Source organism: Amblyomma mixtum, chromosome 8 (assembly GCF_055824585.1).
Source record: "Amblyomma mixtum isolate Tamu chromosome 8, ASM5582458v1, whole genome shotgun sequence".
NCBI lineage: Eukaryota > Metazoa > Arthropoda > Arachnida > Ixodida > Ixodidae > Amblyomma > Amblyomma mixtum.
Genome location: NC_143019.1, coordinates 108277613 through 108295150, shown reverse-complemented (window position 1 = coordinate 108295150; position 17538 = coordinate 108277613). Strand labels below are relative to the sequence as shown.

At 48.3% G+C, this 17538-nt stretch overlaps 1 protein-coding gene across 1 annotated transcript; it reads left to right on the top strand.

Annotated features, from left to right (window-relative positions):
* The first annotated feature begins 13898 nt into the window (after positions 1 to 13898).
* LOC149333841 (uncharacterized) lies at positions 13899 to 15326 on the top strand. Its single transcript, XM_089556125.1, has one exon. It carries the CDS (start codon positions 13899 to 13901, stop codon positions 15324 to 15326), a length of 1428 nt encoding a protein of 475 aa, XP_089412251.1.
* The last annotated feature ends 2212 nt before the right edge of the window (positions 15327 to 17538 follow it).

Sequence of the window (17538 nt, the reverse complement as noted above, 5' to 3'; positions counted from 1 at the left end):
CGCCCCGTGTTTCTGTATCCAGATGTATTCCATGGTCAGTGAGAGCGTCGGCGATCGCACGCCAGCAAAATTGTTGTACGAAAAACTAATACGAATCTCACGCTTCAGATATTATTCAAGCATTTTTAGTAAAGCGTATCGTACATTTTAATTCCAACGCCCAAATCTGTTATGGCACAATGATATTCACCCCGTCGACGAAAGGTTAAGTAACCCGTGGTTGCCGCTCCTTCCAATAAATGTAGAACTGTGTGATGTCGTCTAGTGGCAAAAAGATGAAAGCACAATGGCAACGATGCGAAGGGAGCGTTCCTCTTCATTGAAGGGCGCCCTAGAGGAGCGTAAACAATAATACAAATGACGAAAACACCTGTAAAAAACAACACTGTGCATTCGTAACAAATCAGCGCAGCCATATTTTACCGAGATGTGGTCACGTGTTTGAATACGCCAATAATGGCTGCTATCGCCGCAAGGTGGCTTTTTATGCGATTTTCAATGCTAAATTAAAATTATAAATGGTTGTTTCTGGGATATTGCAGTGCTCAATTCTTACAATATGAGGCACGATCTTTTCATTTCCCTAGCAATATCGTGACACGTTTTGGTCAGCGGTCAGTCCCTTTTTTAGAGCACGTAATCGGATATCCAGCCACTTATTAATGCGAAAGCATATCTAGGCTATGTCGGCGAGGTCGGGTCACCAAAACATGTCCGCAGAACGTGTCCGCAAAGCGTGTCCGTAAAACGGGTGCGCCGCAGTTGTGACGTTCTCTGATGTGGTAGCATCAAAGAAATGCTTGTGATCAGTAGAGGACGGTGTGAGGACGATGCGCGAAAAAAATGTCACTACGATTACCAGGTAATTATTTGCAGCGAATAATTACCGTCAAAATGTCGCAATTGAATTTCGAAATAGCGCGGACGGCAAGCAGAGGCTGCTTTTCCTGCATGCTTTCGATAGCGCATGCATTTTCTCACGATGCAGCCAAATTTTGTCGAGCCACCGCAGCGACGGTAATCGTGTTTGTTTTCGAAAATGATAAAAACTGATATGGCTATTACTAACGACCGGCTACAAATCTCTATTTGCAACTAGGCGCGTAACTGTAATAGTTAGAAAGTTAACTATTAAATGTATTAACCATCTTGGTACCTAAGACGATTCATCAGTATTCTGTTGTCTGCCAACACTGGCAACACTATGCCACAAAAGCCATATTTTGAGACCAAAAAGCCTGTTTCTGAAAATTTTTTAAGTGTTCGCTCAAACACCCCGTATAATTCTGTAGTTACCAATTAGAATGACGTAATTTTCCGAGCCTGTTGATGGAGTTAATAAATAATACAATGAGGTAACGGGTGTTCCGTTTAGACTGGTGCTCTGAAGATATGCTTCACACTTCGTCAGAACCAGAACTGTTATTCATGTTAACTGCTAGAAATATGTTATGAACTCCAGCGCACCTTATAACAACGGCAGGAAGCTCTGGAAATGTGCCATACGCACAAAAAGAGGGGTTAAAGAAATCATCCTAGAACGCAGACTGAAAATAGCTGTTGAAAGCTTCTGAAATAATCGCCGGATCACATGAAAGATGATCATTGTTGATAAACTGTGAATCATGAGAAGCCGTAATATTCGTTTTCAAGTATTTTTATATGTTTTATAGCACGAATGTTCATAAAGTGTCACTGAAATAAATTTACGGCTTCATGCATTTTGTTCTTTAGTTCAGATTGCAGCGCATGCAGTAATATGAGCTTCGGCTGCTCTCGTTCAAGTTTTTGCGTTTCAGGTGTCTTCTGATGCGCATGATGAGCTTAATAATGTCCGTTTTATACTGTGGGCGCATCCTGTTGCGTTTTTTACACTTTTGGGGAATTAAATGGGAGTTGCATTCTTGAACAATTTTGCAAAATTTGTCAGACAACTAATCAACCTTCTAAATCTTACTGCAGTCCAGAAACGTATCAAAAGAGGACGCTAAAATGTTAACAATAAAAATGCTCTCAGCGCGGGCAAAATCCCTAACAAGCTGGAAATAAGGCCTACTGCGTTCACAGATTACATCAGACATCAGCAGAACACCCTTATGATAGGACAAGCCTTCCACAATTTGATAGTCGTAAATAGCTTCTGGTTAACAAACATAATATCTAGAATTTAGTCCTGGCGTATAATGTTATCAGAGACCAGCGTAAGGTCTAATGACACTGCCATGCCAACAAAGGAGTCACAATTGGCTTGCCGCGTCAGTTTCAAGATATCACCATCTAATCAATATAAGGGTACTGAAGTCACCGGTAAGTGTTAATTCACTGCCTGCGACATGGTAACTAGCACTAAAAAGCACAAGCGACCACGAAAAGATACCGACGGGACACACACCGGCACGGGACACACATAGTCGTCGTTCCAGTGCTCTCAAGCTGGCTCAGAAGCATAGCAAACGAAGCGCCTACATCGGAGGAAATGAAAGCTGAGCACCTTGCCGATATCGTGTGATAAATTCCCTCGTCTAGACTTCCCGCTGCTCTTTTCTACTGCGACGGCAATCTGAGCTGCTGTAACGGTGAGGCCAGAAGCATACCGCACTCGAACGACTGTAGGGTAGCTGCATTGACGCACCTTAAAGAGACTGCCGTATTTGCAGCTAGAACATCACTTCATTACAAGCGGATGGCTCACAGGCGTTGCGACCTTATAAAAATGGTCTATGACCGTCTATAGACTTCTTATCCTCTCTATTGACTTCCTATAGATATTGCTTTTTGTCTATTCATAGTCTATAGAGTTTCTATAGACAAAAGTCCACTAAAAGTGTATGGCTATAAATGTATAGATTCTCTATACACTGTCTCCGGCATTTGTATTACCTACAAACTGTTATCTAGGGTTTGTCCACAGACAGTCTATAGACTTTTAGACAGAAGTGTGCAAACACTCTACAGAGAGAGAGAGAGAACAACTTTTATTTAGAAAGCCTGCAGAGTCGGTTAGGCTCCCTCCAAGCAGGGAGGACAAGCTTTTACCGCGACGCGGCCACTACGTCAATCTCGTGCGTTGTGTAAGGGCGTGCTGTTAGGATGCTTCAGCGATACAGCTGTCCGGCCCGCTCATGGCCGGCGATACCTAAATAGGTGACCAGCTAAAGCCAGTGACGGGAAGCATTCCATTCAGCGGCCTAGGACGCTCATCGCCAACAGCATTAAGGCGACATCTATTGCACAGACATTTCGTTCATTGATCTCCAGGATTCGCTACTCTGGGCCAGAACAGGCACCCTATCCCCATTATGTTTACCAGTATTGCCTTCGCAGCTTCTCTTCACCTCCATCTGCTGTGGTTTATACCCCTTGGACTCCACTCGTTATCAAATATGCTTTAATTTACGTCACGTAACAAGCAGATAGAGGGCAATGAAAAAAAGCCGCCAGTTGGCTTCTTGACTCGTCAATTGCCCCGCGTCGTAAACGGTGCTTGGAGTAGGACGATAGGGAGTAAACTATAATGAGGATAAAAAACTAAATATCTGCATAAGAATACAAATGCTTTACTGTTGGTGTAGACGGCTCTAAGGTGTACGTGTGGGATAATTAATTCTGAAATTTTATCTCTGAACATGTGCCATTTAGTTTCTATGGACCAATCCTGACAGAATGGCAAAAAATCATCCAAAAATGGGCAGAGTTCGCTGTTGATGGGGGTACAATCAGCTCGGCGCTCGTCTTCTGACCCGAAAGACGCGGGTTCGACCCCGGCCGCGGCAGCTGAATTTCTATGAAGGCGAAATTCTAGAGGCCCGTGTACAGTGCGATGTCAGTGCACGTTAACGAACCCCAGGTGGTCGAAATTTTTGAAGCCGTTCACTATGGCGTCCCTCATAGCTTGAGTTGCTTTGGGACGATAAACCCCAATAAACCCAATTAACCCAAACCCAATTTTTGTAATCTTTCTTTTATATCTGACGTCGCTTCTGAAACCTGAGCTCCGACATACTTTCCAACGTAGTGTTTTGCGCTACTTCCACTTTTTGGGACCTTCGTTGAACTGGTTCATGGTTTGCAAAATCTGCGTAAGATCTTCAGGACCATGATTACTCTCGATGTCCCCAGTTAGCAGGAGTCACAATGAACACAAAGGCAAGAACACTGCTTTTGGGCACGGAAGCACGATGACAAAGCGGTCGTCTGATTTCAAGCAGGGAAATGGTAATTTGGAAAGATAACTAACTTGCAGGAGGATGAAAGGTGTGCGTACGTCTTTCATTCTTTCCTTCATCGTGCCTCCGGGCCCACTTTTCCAGGCCACTATACCACTGCATATTTCAGGCCCAGGGAGCAGCCTGGTGTCGCTCACCAGAGCCGACAACTCACTCCCTCACCAGAACAAGATTTCGCCACCCTGGGGTGGCAGTTGGCCATAGTTTCCTATATAAAAAACCAAACCAATTAAACCTCCGTTCTCATTCTCCAGCGGCTACGGAACAATGGACTAATGCGATGGTCATACCTTTGACGCAGCGGAGGGTGCTAAGAATCCTTGGCTCCGGACGGGCCGCTGTTGGAAACTGAACCTGGCAACGTTGAATGATAGAATCTTAATAATGTGAGAAGGACAGATTAAGCATATACAGTGTTAAAGGGAAGGCACATCCTATGCTATCTTTGACTAGGCGACTCTCCTGGCCAGCTCCACGGCTGCTGACCAGTGCCGGATAATTAGCGACGCCTTGAAGCGGATAGCCCTCCAAGGACTGTCCTTCGCCCTTTAAGGGCAACCCCATAAGGGTTGCCTCGTGGCACGCAAGGGGGACAGGGTTTGCACCCTCTGCATTGCTTGGGAATAAATGTTTCCACTGCCCCCACCCTCCAGATCATAAGACATTGCGTACACAGTCAGGATAGTTTTTAGCACAATTGTCCTACCGTTTTTCAGCAGGCTTGGTGTTACCTGATTCTCAGGGGCAGCTTTCTTCATTGGCATTGCTTCTAATGGTTTGTTTACTGGCTCTTTCGTTAATGGAGGGCTGCCCAGTTGCTATTGACTGCTTTCTAATTAACGTCATGTTTACATTGGCTACTGTGAAGACTTATCTAGCACTCTTATCTACTTTAATTGCTAACTACATTGTTCTCCTTGTCACTTAGAGCACCCGTCTGTTTTTGCCTGCACCGAGTTTCTTCCTCGCAGTTTTTAAGCGACCTCAGTTGTTTAGAGCAAGCTCATTTCTCGCCATATTACACTTCCTTATATCGTTTAGCAGATACGAGCCTGCTGATGACTGTCGAGCACGTTGTGTGCCGGAGTTCAGACGAGCGTCGTTGGTGGGTCGGGGGTGGAAAGGTGCTGAAGATGACTAGCGGCGATGCAGTCAACAATTAGGGTGCAGTAACCACAAACGGTGCAGGCGGAATCGGTGAAAACAAAGCAGGGTGAGAAGAGGCGGCCGGGAGTAGTTATAGGCAGAGTAATGACAAACTCCTCACGCGACAGAGACTCACTACGCAGTGAGACTGCAACGAGAACGCGATTCCAGTGTCGATTACGACAGCCGTGAAGGCAACTAGCTGGTAGATACCGGCGCGGCGGCGATAGCCTGCATGGGCGGAGTGGTGCGCACTGAGGAGAGTTGGGAACATATGGCTTGAGAGAGGGCCTTTGTAAAGAGGGTGTGGACTGAGCGAGTAAGACAGGTTAGTTGTCGGGAGTACGCAGGTGGTGGGTGAACGTCGTGGTGGCCTGGGAGATCCCTACCGAAAGGGAAAAAATCACACGCTGTATTTTCGCATGGGTGTGGGCTTCAGCCAATATTACTCAAAGTGTTTTGAGGGCCAAGGGCAAGTAGTGGTGACGTAGAGGGTCTCATTGGTGGCGTAATGCAGTCTGTAGACTCGGAAAATTAGAATATTGAGTCTGTCCTGGTCTGAGAGAATAAGAACACTGTAGAAGGCCAGCATGCGATGCTGGAAGTGACTCACGTAGAGCGGTTGTATCAGTCGGAGTGCATCGGCTTCTGCGAGGCCCATTGGATGGTGTGAGGTAAGGCGACATAGACTTAGAAGTTGCCCAGCGTGTGTCGAGAGGCAACTCAGAGGAGGACCTGCAAGCCTCCTCTTCTTGGCTTGGAGGGGCAGACCGAGGTCTGAAAGCGATGTGACAGTTATTAAGTGGTTCCATGGATGGATAGATCTGTTTGTGTGCGGTGGTTGGCACGGTTGCGTGACCGGTCGCACACTAAGAGGAGTTAGGACTCGGCAGAAGTAAGGGTCTGGCCACAGAAGGTTGCATAGGAGGTGGCAGCGCAATTGAAAGCGGCCCTCCGAACCGAGATTCACCAAATGGGTGAAACCGTCCGACCCAGGCTATGGTATAGGCAACGGTTACAGATGAGGGGGATTCCTTCCGAGTGGAACGAAAGGAGGCGTGATCGACGAAGCGTGGAGATTGAAGCCTGGTGTGCAGCTGAACAATGTTGATCATGGTTGCAATAATGTAATCTCTACCGAGGATCTCAAGCAGGTTACTACAGTCGTGGTGAGGCATGTGAGGAAGCACGGTAATGCACGAGGAGGTGTCACAGTTGACGGGGTCACGAGATATGTGGGTGACATGTGGCCACTTAGGAGACGCCGAGCGATCGGACGTGGGTGTAGAGTCGCCCACTTTTAGCCATGGAGCGGGTATCGCGCTAAAGTGAGGACAACTAACAGAGTGAGCGGTGTGCTAGGTGACGGACGTAATCGAAGAGGTAAGAGAAGGATTCAGTATGTGAGCTCGGAGGACCGCACACTATGAGTATAAACCAACTTGGGGTGTGTTTAGGTAGTGGGAGCAGGATATCGTTGGTGTAAGACCGTTGACGGCCTGAGTCAGGGGAGGATGCTTGCAGATAAGCACTTTACAGCGGCTCTTTACATATCGGCGCAAACTATCGTTAGTGGTTTGGGCGCCATCATAAAGTGTTATCAGAGGCCAGCATATGAGACATTGATCAAACTGCGACGCGAGTTTTTCAAGCAATCTAGAGCGTGTTTACTAATTTTAGGTTTGCAAAAGTGAAGGCCTATAATATATTTTTTTTTAACACCCAAACTTTCCATCAAAGTATCTCTTTACGTTTGAATTAGGAAGGACATGAATCATCAGCATTATTAAGGTAAGCGCTGCAACTGGTACTTCCCCTCTGCAGTGTGATTGCCGTAAGACTCGGTCGCACGACTTTCTATGCACCATCCTCGCCGTACCGTCCGTCATTTAGGGGTATGGCGCGCATAACTGGAATTACATGAACAAGCCTTGCACATTCCATATCGTCCCCCACTCTACAGCGCCTCTTTCTCTTCATTCTGTTAGTGCCAGTTGTTTTTATATGAGTGTTTATGAAACGTAAACAAAGCTTAATGCATAGGCACTTCTAATGTCGTGAGCAGTGTGCGGCGGTAGACAAAAATAATGAGGCCAGACAGAGAGTCAGGGAGGGAATCAATGCTAATAGCCCTCATCTCTTCCCTGTAGGCGTGAATAAAGTGTCCACCAAGATTAAGAAGGTCAATGTGGCTCTCATATACTAACGAATTTCCATTTCTGAAACTCTTTAAACGGCTGTTGGTGGCGAGAAAAACAGAATACAGTATAGCGTGTCCACGCTGTTCATTCCTTTAAACTTGAGTTATATAGCACGGGTCAAGGTACGTGAGCATTTCGATGTAGGCGAAACGCTACAGCTACCTGTGTTCTGAGCGAAGTCACTATACTTTAAGAAGTTGTAGGGTTTTAATGCAGTCAACCGACGAGGCGTTGCGAAAGCATGTTTCTGGCCTGGTTCGCTGATGGTTATGCTTTGCTGGGTCGTTGGCACCGCTGGAGACGATATTGTACTCAGGTTAAGCTGTGATCGACGTTAAGCTTATCTGATCTGTTCATGCCGCAGATGTTAAGTTGATGAAGACGACGATGGGCAATGCAGAGCCCGAGAGTTGGTTGCGGTTTAAAACGACGCGTCATGAATGCGGCAGTAGCACAGTGCTCTCGTGCAGTGGTCATCGACGCTTATTTGTTGGTGAGCTGCCGCGGGCTCCAAACCCAATCGCAGCAATACTTATATTATATCTGCTCCCTCAAGGTCAGGGACGACACGAGATTCTTGGTTGGGTTGTTCCCCGCGAAGTAGTGTTTTCGGACTAAAAATCTGGTGGCAGAAATTGTAAATGCGGAAGCATTATGTGGGTCATGAGGCGGAAAATCCGGTTTGTCATTGCTCTCGCATGAGAGTTCGAAAACCCACTTGACCTCATCAAGTCATCGGCAGCGCCTAAGCTGTCAGGAAAGAAAGAAAAACAAAATTTCTAAAATGAAATTTTTCCCGAAGTAGGTTTTGAACCTAGCCGGCGCGGAGAGATGCGCCCCACTAGCAACTGCGTTAATGTAATACGTAATCGCCGTATTTTTTATTTCATGGTATTTATTCAACATGATTATGTACAGAAAGGATATATATACATATATATGTGTGTGTCTCACGTCTGGACGGTTACTTGCTAATCGGCGCAATCAAAAGAAAAGCCCGTGTCATGCGATGAAGAGCCCCCACTGTGTTGTTGTTGACCCGGAGCCGAAGGAGGTGAAGCTGAAGCTTTTGTGCCTTCCCGAGCGCTTGGAAGATTGCTTCATCCATGAGGCACTCCAGGCGTACGAGAAGGTCACATCTATCTCGGCGGAAAATTGGAAAGTTCCAGACATGGCGCAGATGAGATCGCTAAGCCGTGATGTAGCCCTGTCTTTTGCTGAAGGAGTCGGTGTTAGTGACGTTTCACATCAGCTGTCTGTGTGCGGCATACAGAGCCTTGTTCTGATTCGATTCCGGGCATACCGCATCTGTGTCTACATTGCAACCGCGTTGGACACATTCGTCGGCACTTTCGTACGCCCGCGGTGGGACGACTGCCGTCGTTTCGGCCATACAACGGAGGAGTGCGTCGTGACGTATGCCGACAAGTTGCGGCACCGCGTGCGGCCCCTTGGCGAAGCTCTACAGGAGCACATCATGGACGCTACGAAAGTTGTTTACACGACTGGGGACTTGCCAGTCTCCGCTGTGGCTGAGCCTTCGAGTGTCAGTGTGCCGGTTGTTCTCCTATGTGTTGCCGCAGAGTGTAAAGAACCGGCGGATTACCATGCAGCGCCGCCTCAGTGTGAGCCACCGAGTTCTGCTGCTGGTGGGAACCAGTCGCCGTCCTTGAAGCCCCTATGCATACCACGGCGGACACTTCGCCTCCTCCTATCATTCCTGGCCAGCAGCTTACGGATCAGGGCCTTCTTCCAGCGGATGATGAACCTGGTTCCGCAGACAAGCCGCTTCAGAAGCGCCGTGCGTCCTGCGCTTCCGAAACGAGTGACGATGAGGACCCAGTGCGCAGCACCTATCGCCGTCGGCGTCGAGCGTCGAGGCGCAAGGGGAAGTGCCCATGTCGGCGGTCCAGGAGGCCTGGCGGTGGTTCTAAGGCGGCTTCGCCGTCTACCGACAGGCACCAGGAACTGTAGGCATAATTTTTTACAGTCATTATGGCTGCTTCTGCAGAGTTAGTATTCGCAACACTGAATCGACGTGAATCTTCGCAACACTGAATCTAGGTCTCGCCAGAGGCCGGTGCAACTCCTCCGACTCTTCTGCAGCAGGCACCTTGATGTTATCGCCGTCCAGGAGACGAAAAATGAAAGTGAGGAGGATACCGAGGTGGCCCTGCAGCCCTTTTTATCAGAATATAATGTCCTCGTGACGCATGCTGTGGGCTTGTCGGCGGGCTGCTGTTGGTTCCTGCGCAAGACACTTCCTTGACCTATAATGTCGATAATGAGGGCCGGCTAATATGCTGTGATTTTCTGCTATACGGAAATCCATGCGGACTAATTAATATCTATGCATTTAATACTGTACCGCAGCGCATCAGCCATTTTGAAAGCATAGCTAGCTTATTGGACTCTGACCGGCACGTTGTGCTAATGGCTGACTTTAATTGTGTGTGCGACCCAGTTGATCGTGCCGGGTCCTAATACACCCAGGGATAGGAGCGGTGAAGTTTTGCCACTTGTTACTGAAGATGCAGTGCTCATTTATAGCGGAGCTTCATGTCCTGGTTCCTGCTTATTCGCGCCCACTCAGGGCCATTCTCAAGCTGACCTAGATCGAATTTATGCATCCTTCGCACTGTCTCCCGAGGATTGGTCGGTGACACTACCGGTTTCATTCTCTGATCACTGCACGGTGGTTGCTCGCCTCGGAGGCAGTGATTGTTTAAAATTTCGGCCGAAATGGGCGCTTTGAAACCTGAACTCATCAATAATTAATGATGAAGAATATATCATTCCTGTCCGCTCGCAACTGGAATCCTGTTTGTCGAGCAAGATGCCGTTGTTCGCTGCTTGGGAAATGTTTAAGCAGGACGTGCGTGCTACAGCCATAGAAATTGGTTCCGTGAGGTCGTTTTGCACAGAAATATCGGGAGCATACACTAAGGAAAAATTGATACAACCTGTATGAATTGGAGTGCGAACCACCTGTCTTATATACTGAAGAATTTGCTAGTCTCAAAAGCGAGTTACAAAGAGTAGATGCAGAACGCCACAGGGGTGCCCTTGTTCGATCTCGTACCAAGCGACAGCAAATCTCATTTCGGGGATGACGTAATCGCCGCATCACAACATCACACGCCCTCAACTGCGAGCCTCTCCCGCTTGTTTGGTATCGTCGTCTTCATAAACTTCCGTTCGGGCAGGGCAAACAGGTCAGTCTACACTTTTTCTACACTGTCTCACTTTTTCTACACTGGAAAAAAATGGAGCCATGCTACACTGGCTACACTAGTGTTGCCAATGTAGTTAAAAAAATTGCCCTAATGTCTCAGCTGAAAAACTGGCTCTGGTTTGACCAATGGCCATTCCGAGTAGAATTGCGCAAGCAACGGTGGGGCAATCGCAGAGGCGGAGGGATCTCAGGGGGCACTTTGACTGCCGAACGTACATAGAGGCGAAAGCGTTTTCCGCACCTCTCTGACTGCCTCTGTTGCACTGGTGACGTCACCGCGGTATGACGACACACATAAGTGGGTACATATTACTAAGTAATGACAAATTACTAATTAATGACTAATCACTGATTAATGACTAAATACTAATTAACTGCTAATTAATGAAACTTATGCTTCGCCTTTAGGAGGAACGCGACAGCGTGTTGTAGCCATACCAAAGAGTCCACGGAGCGCCAGCACCCATTCAGCGCGATGACTTGAGCTTTGAACGCAAGGCTTTTTTAAGAAAGGAAATGGCGCAGTCATTCTCTGTCATCTCGGTGGACACCTGAACCGCACCATCCAGGAAGGGAGGAAGTGGGAGTGAAAGAACAAAGTTTTGGTTTATTGATTGCAGTTTAACGTCCCAAAGTGACTCAGGCTATGCGGGATGCCCTAGTGAAGGCTGCGGAAATTTCCACCTGAGGTTCCGAGCAGTGCGGACTTGCTCCGCATGGCCTCTGGCCTCGTGTCCATTTTTTTGGCGAATTTCATTGACTTCTGTTCCCGTGAATTGTCCGAAGAATTCGCAAAGGTGCTCCATGCCAGCCGATACCGGATTTCGCCAGGTACGACCACTGCTTGCCCATTTTTCGGGACTTTAAGTGTCAACACTTGGTGAACCGCGTTTGGCCTAACGCTAGGCCGAACGCCGGTGCCGCGCCGCTGGGGACCCGCTCGCCACGCGCACCACCCATAACGACCGCATCATGGAATACGCCGTACAAGGCGAAGACATTACTCCGGCTCAGCTTGCCGGAGGAGAATGGAAGACCGTTCTCAACCTGCAAGAACGTTACCGGCGCTCCGGAGCGAAGAAAGCCATTCATGGGAACGCAGACCCGACGAACGCGCCGGCGACGACGGGGAAGGAACACGGCACCGCTACCGGCGTTCCTCGTAACGAAGGCAAGTCCAACTCCGCTCTTCGGAAAAAACCACCCGCCCGACGTAGGCAGGTACCGCTGCCGCGTCTACTAGCAAACGACTGCAAAGTCGTCGTCAGGCTGAGAGGCATGGACTTGCGCACAGTCGTGCCGCGCCACATTCTCAGAGCTACCTGCGTAGCGTTCGACCTACCGCTTGAAGAGGTGGTGAATCAAGACAGTCTTCGTGTTAACACCGTTAACAACACATTTACCATTAGCAGACCGAATACGTTCAGGGCTTCGGCGTACAGCAGTCTGAGACTGCTCAAGGTGAGCGACAAAGAGTACGAAGTGTAATCGTACAGTCTTTGTCAAAAGTAACCAGGCTGCATGGTTTGCTTCTAGCTCGTACAGTGGAGCCCTTACAGCTTCCCTGAAGCTGAAATGGTCGTTAAAGGTAAGGACTGGAAGTCTTCTTACCTTCCAACATGTTTTGATCTTTAGGAAAGCCACAAGGGCTCCACTATACAAGCTAGAAGCAAACCATGCAGCCTGGTTACTTTTGACAAAGACTGTACGTGTCGGCGCCGGGCCACTCCACGAGAGGCGTAATTTATTATGCATACGATGGCGGGACACCTGATGAGGTCCGACAGGGATTCCTGAAGCGCAACCACGGGATTCCGGTGGCGGATGCTCGCCGCCTCGGACAATCAATGTCCATCCTGGTGACTTTCACCGGCAAGAAGGCTCCAGACACCATCGACTATTGGGAGAGTCCTTTCCGTGTGCACCCGTACAGGGAGCAGGTCGAAACCTGCTTCAACTGCAGAAGAGTCGGGCATCGGGCGGACGTCAGCTACAGACCCAGGACCCAGCTGTGCCGCAGATGCGGCGAAGAACACCCTCCCCCAGCCGAGGGGGAAGAACATGAATGCACGCCAAAGTGCATTTTGTGCAAAGGCGCCCATAACACCGGCAGCAGGAACTGCAAGCATCGCTTCGTCGACCGCCGCCCCAGATACAACCAAAAACAAAAGTAGCGAAATGAAGAAAACGACCAGCAGTCGGGACACAAGTCACGTTCCAGAGGCAAGGCCGGCAACCTATCGTCGAGCCACCGTCGGACAGCAATTCCCGCGACAGATCCGCCTCCTTCCCACCGCTGTCGTCGAGCCAGGGTGGCAGTTCGAGGCAGGGGAGCAAGGACAGACACAGGAGTGCGAGCAGAAGCAGGAGTGGAAGCTGCTCGACAAAGCAGGTGAGCTGGCCGGATACGGCCTCCCAAAACTACATTGCTCGCGAGAAGGAGCTCCTAGCTAAAATACAGTCCAGAGACGAAACCATTGTGCAAATGCATCGAGAGATGGCCTAAATGAAAGGCTGTTTAAATGGCTACAGCCCCCCGCAACAGCCATGCCGAACGCATCTCGCACGCCCCCCTCTCCCGCGCTCAGCGCTACACCTTCCACCAGTAATGCGATGGAGACGGATAGCCGCATTAACCTCAAAAGGCCGGCTCCTTCAGACGAGGGCTCCGAATCGAAAGGCACTGCGGAAGCGTCCAAAGAGGGAAGTAACCCACCTTGGTACAAACATCGCTGCCTTTTTCCATCAAGTAGTGGAGCGCCTCGCGGGCTTGGAGGCAAGCCGTAACGTTATGCCACCAGTAGCGACCTTGCCCGTAATAATCCCTCCAATATTCCACTATGGCCCCTCGCCAACAAATTGAGGTATGGCAATGGAACCGCAGGGGGTTCCGCAACAAACGGGGAAACCTCCAGTTTCACATCCAAAACCTAGGTAGACAACCGGACGTGATAGCCCTTCAAGAAGCTAGCGGCCCGGCTAGAAGCTAGTGGGCATGGCAGCGCTACCAGGATGCGGTTCACCGACAATCCGTTCTTGTTTCTTGTGCAGGTTTTCTTGGCCCTGCTAGATCATGCCGGTGACAGAAGCATGCAGCTGCCTTCAAGAATGACTCACGGATCAGACACTGCCGACGTACGCCCACCAGACCAGCTACACGCGCCCACATGGGATCACCGATGGATTCTACAATCAGCGACCACATGCGCAGACCACTACATGCATCCGGGACAAGTGGCGACACCACCAGACTGGACTATATATTGCCACCCCACGCGCGCGGCGGCCACTGGGCACGGCAGCGCTACCAGGATGCGGTTCACCGACAATCCGTTCTTGTTTCTTGTGCAGCTTTTCTTGGCCCTGCTAGATCATGCCGGTGACAGAAGCACGCAGCTGCCTTCAAGAATGACTCACGGATCAGACACTGCCGACGTACGCCCACCAGACCAGCTACACGCGCCCACATGGGATCACCGATGGATTCTACAATCAGCGACCACATGCGCAGACCACTACGTGCATCCGGGACAAGTGGCGACACCACCAGACTGGACTATATATTGCCACCCCACGCGCGCGGCGGCCACTGGGCACGGCAGCGCTACCAGGATGCGGTTCACCGACAATCCGTTCTTGTTTCTTGTGCAGGTGAGAAAACGCTACGGCGTTTGTATTCGCTCTAACAACCCATTCTTGTTGGTGCTGCCGTGCCCGCGGCGGTTGTTTGATGTTACTGTAAGCTTGCGCAAACTGCTATTGTTGGGGGGTGATATCGAAGCCAATCCTGGACCGAACACAGCTCAGATACTTACGCAGCTTCAAGAAATTGCCTCAGACATAAAAGAAATAAAGGAGATGTGGCTGGCGGACATAGACAATAAACTCGATGCTCTTGTTAGACTAGAGAAACAGGTCACTTCCTGCCAGGAGCAGGTCGCTCAGATGAGCGAAGTCATAGAAAGGTTAGAGGAAAGAATAGACGACTTGGACAACCGAAGCAGAAGATGTAATTTAATTGTCTATGGCCTATCGGAGAGAGAGGAAGAGACCAAGGAAACACTTAGAGAAAGGGTAAATAAAGATATTGTTCAGGATAAACTGGATCTCGACGCAGTGGCCATCGAGCGTATCCACCGTTTGGGGCAGCCTGCTGAAAACAAAACAAGACCTGTTATTATGAAGCTTTTAGACTACAGAGAGAAAGAATCAATACAGAAACGAGGGTTCAAGCTTAAAAATTCCGATCTGTCAATTGGCGAAGATTTCTCGCGGAAAATTAGAGATATTCGGAAAAAGTTGTGGGACAGCGCGAAGCCTAACCGGGACAATGGCGACAAAGTGTCCCTTTCCTTTAATAAATTGTACATTAATGGTCAAGCATTTGTCTGGGACAGTGAAAATGCAGTGAAAGTGCCGTTTGGGAAAAAAAAGGACAAAGCAACTACCCCAGAAAGCCAAAACGACCACGTCTCCAGCTCCCGAATGACACGTCGAAGAGCAGAATCAAAAAGATAAAATTATTGAACATAAATGCCAGAAGTGTAGTGAATAAAGTAGAGCAGCTCGAAATTGTCCTCATTGACCAAGATCCAGATATTGTGGCTGTCACAGAAACGTGGCTCTCGAGTGATATTGGTAGTCAAGAAATCTTCCCTCCGAACTACTCAGTGATGCGCAAAGATCGGCTTTCCCGGGGTGGCGGCGTTGCATTATTGATAAAGAACCACTTTTCCTTTATCACTCTGCCGGACATCCCGGGAGCAGAGGCAGTGTTTTGCAAGATTCTATGTGATGGCGTCAGCATTATCGTGGGATGTGTTTATCGGAGCCCCTCTTCTGGACGTGATTGCTTGAGTGCTGTACACGATTATATGCAGGTGCACGTACGGAACTCTAGACTAATCATCATGGTCGATTTTAACCTTCCGGATATTGACTGGGATACCTTGCACCATACTGATCCGGCCTCAGATGCACTCATTGATTTAATGCTGAATTTTAATCTACATCAAACAGTCTCCCGTCCAACTCGCATACTAGGCACAGCAAAAAGCATTCTCGACCTAATACTTGTAAGCGAGAACTTCCCAACACACCAGACTAAGCTTGACATAATCGACGGAATTTCTGATCACAGTATACCAGTCTGCGAGCTACCACTCAATATTCTAATACCAACCCGCTCCTCCCAATCGACTGTAAGTAATTTTAATAGAGCCGACGACGCTAGTATATCAACCCATCTTGCACACGAGTTTCAGATGTTTGCCGAAGCAGCATGTGAAGCAAGCTCAGATGTAAACTCCCTCTGGCTTCAGTTCAAGGAAATCATTTTTTTCTGTATATGCAGATATGTCCACTCAAAAAACAAGCGCGTTAAAACAAAGAACCCGTGGATCACGCGAGAGGTCATTCATGCAAAACGCAAAGTGAAAAGGCTGCGTCGCTCTATTAAGTCCAAAGGTACTAACCCCGACAGAAAACAAAAATTAGCCAGTGCAGTTGAAATCTTCGAGGATAAAATGATGAAATCAAAGGAATACTACTTTAGTTACGCTGCCTGACTTCCTTACTTGTAGCCCACACAGGTTCTGGAACCACTTCCGCAATAGAAACACAGCAGGACACGAACAGACACCAGAGGAAAACAGTGCGAAAGCTAATTACTTTAATGACTTTTTTCAGTCCGTATTTACCACCGATAATGGCGTTATTCCCCAGATGGCAACAACCCAAACTTCAGATATAAGAGAAATAAACATAACTGATGACGGAATTTTCAATCTTCTCTTGAACATCGACCCGAAGAAAGCCAGCGGACCAGATAACATACCGAATGCATTTTTGAAAAGATACGCCGAATGATGCAGCAAATATCTCGGCATAATATTCCGCAAATCACTTGCTGTGTCAAAACTACCAGATGACTGGAAGCTGGCGAAAATCATTCCGATCCATAAAGGAGGAGATATCAGTAGTGCATCAAACTTCAGGCCCATTTCACTGACTAGCACAGCATGTAAAGTTTTCGAACACATAATCTCAAAACATTTAACAGATTTTCTAGAGCATAATAAGTTGATATCACCTCACCAGCATGGTTTCCGCCGAGGGCTGTCGACTATCACTCAGTTAACCGAAGTCGTTCATGACTTGGCCCTCAGCATCGATACCTGCAGTCAAACTGATATATTACTACTAGATTTTTCCAAAGCGTTTGATTGCGTGTGCCATAACAAACTAATCGCAAAGCTGCAATGCGTGATAGGGCGGGGGGAAGTTCTGGGTTGGATCAAAGAGTTTCTATCTAACCGTTCTCAATTTGTAATCTTCCAAAATATGCCTTCTAAAGTAACCGCGGTCACTTCGGGAGTTCCGCAAGGCTCCGTTCTTGGCCCACTTCTCTTCCTTATCTATATAAACGATATAACCGCTCAGATTAAGTGTAACATTAAGCTATTTGCAGACGACTGCATCATCTACAGGAAAATAGAAAGTCCGGAAGACCACATTGCGCTTTCCCAGTCACTTGACGCTGTGGTGGATTGGTGTGACAGATGGCAGATGACCGTTAATTCTAAAAAATCAGTGTGCACGTCAGTAACCAGGAAAAGAATATCCTCATCTTTCCCTTACAGCATTCACGGTACGCCACTCATGAAAGTCTCCCAGCATAAGTATCTTGGTATTACACTAACCGCTGACTTTAGATGGGACGTACACATCG

Coding starts and splice junctions, on each gene's coding strand:
- LOC149333841 (XM_089556125.1), top strand. CDS start 13,899: ATGCAGCTGCCTTCAAGAATGACTCACGGATCAGACACTGCCGACGTA.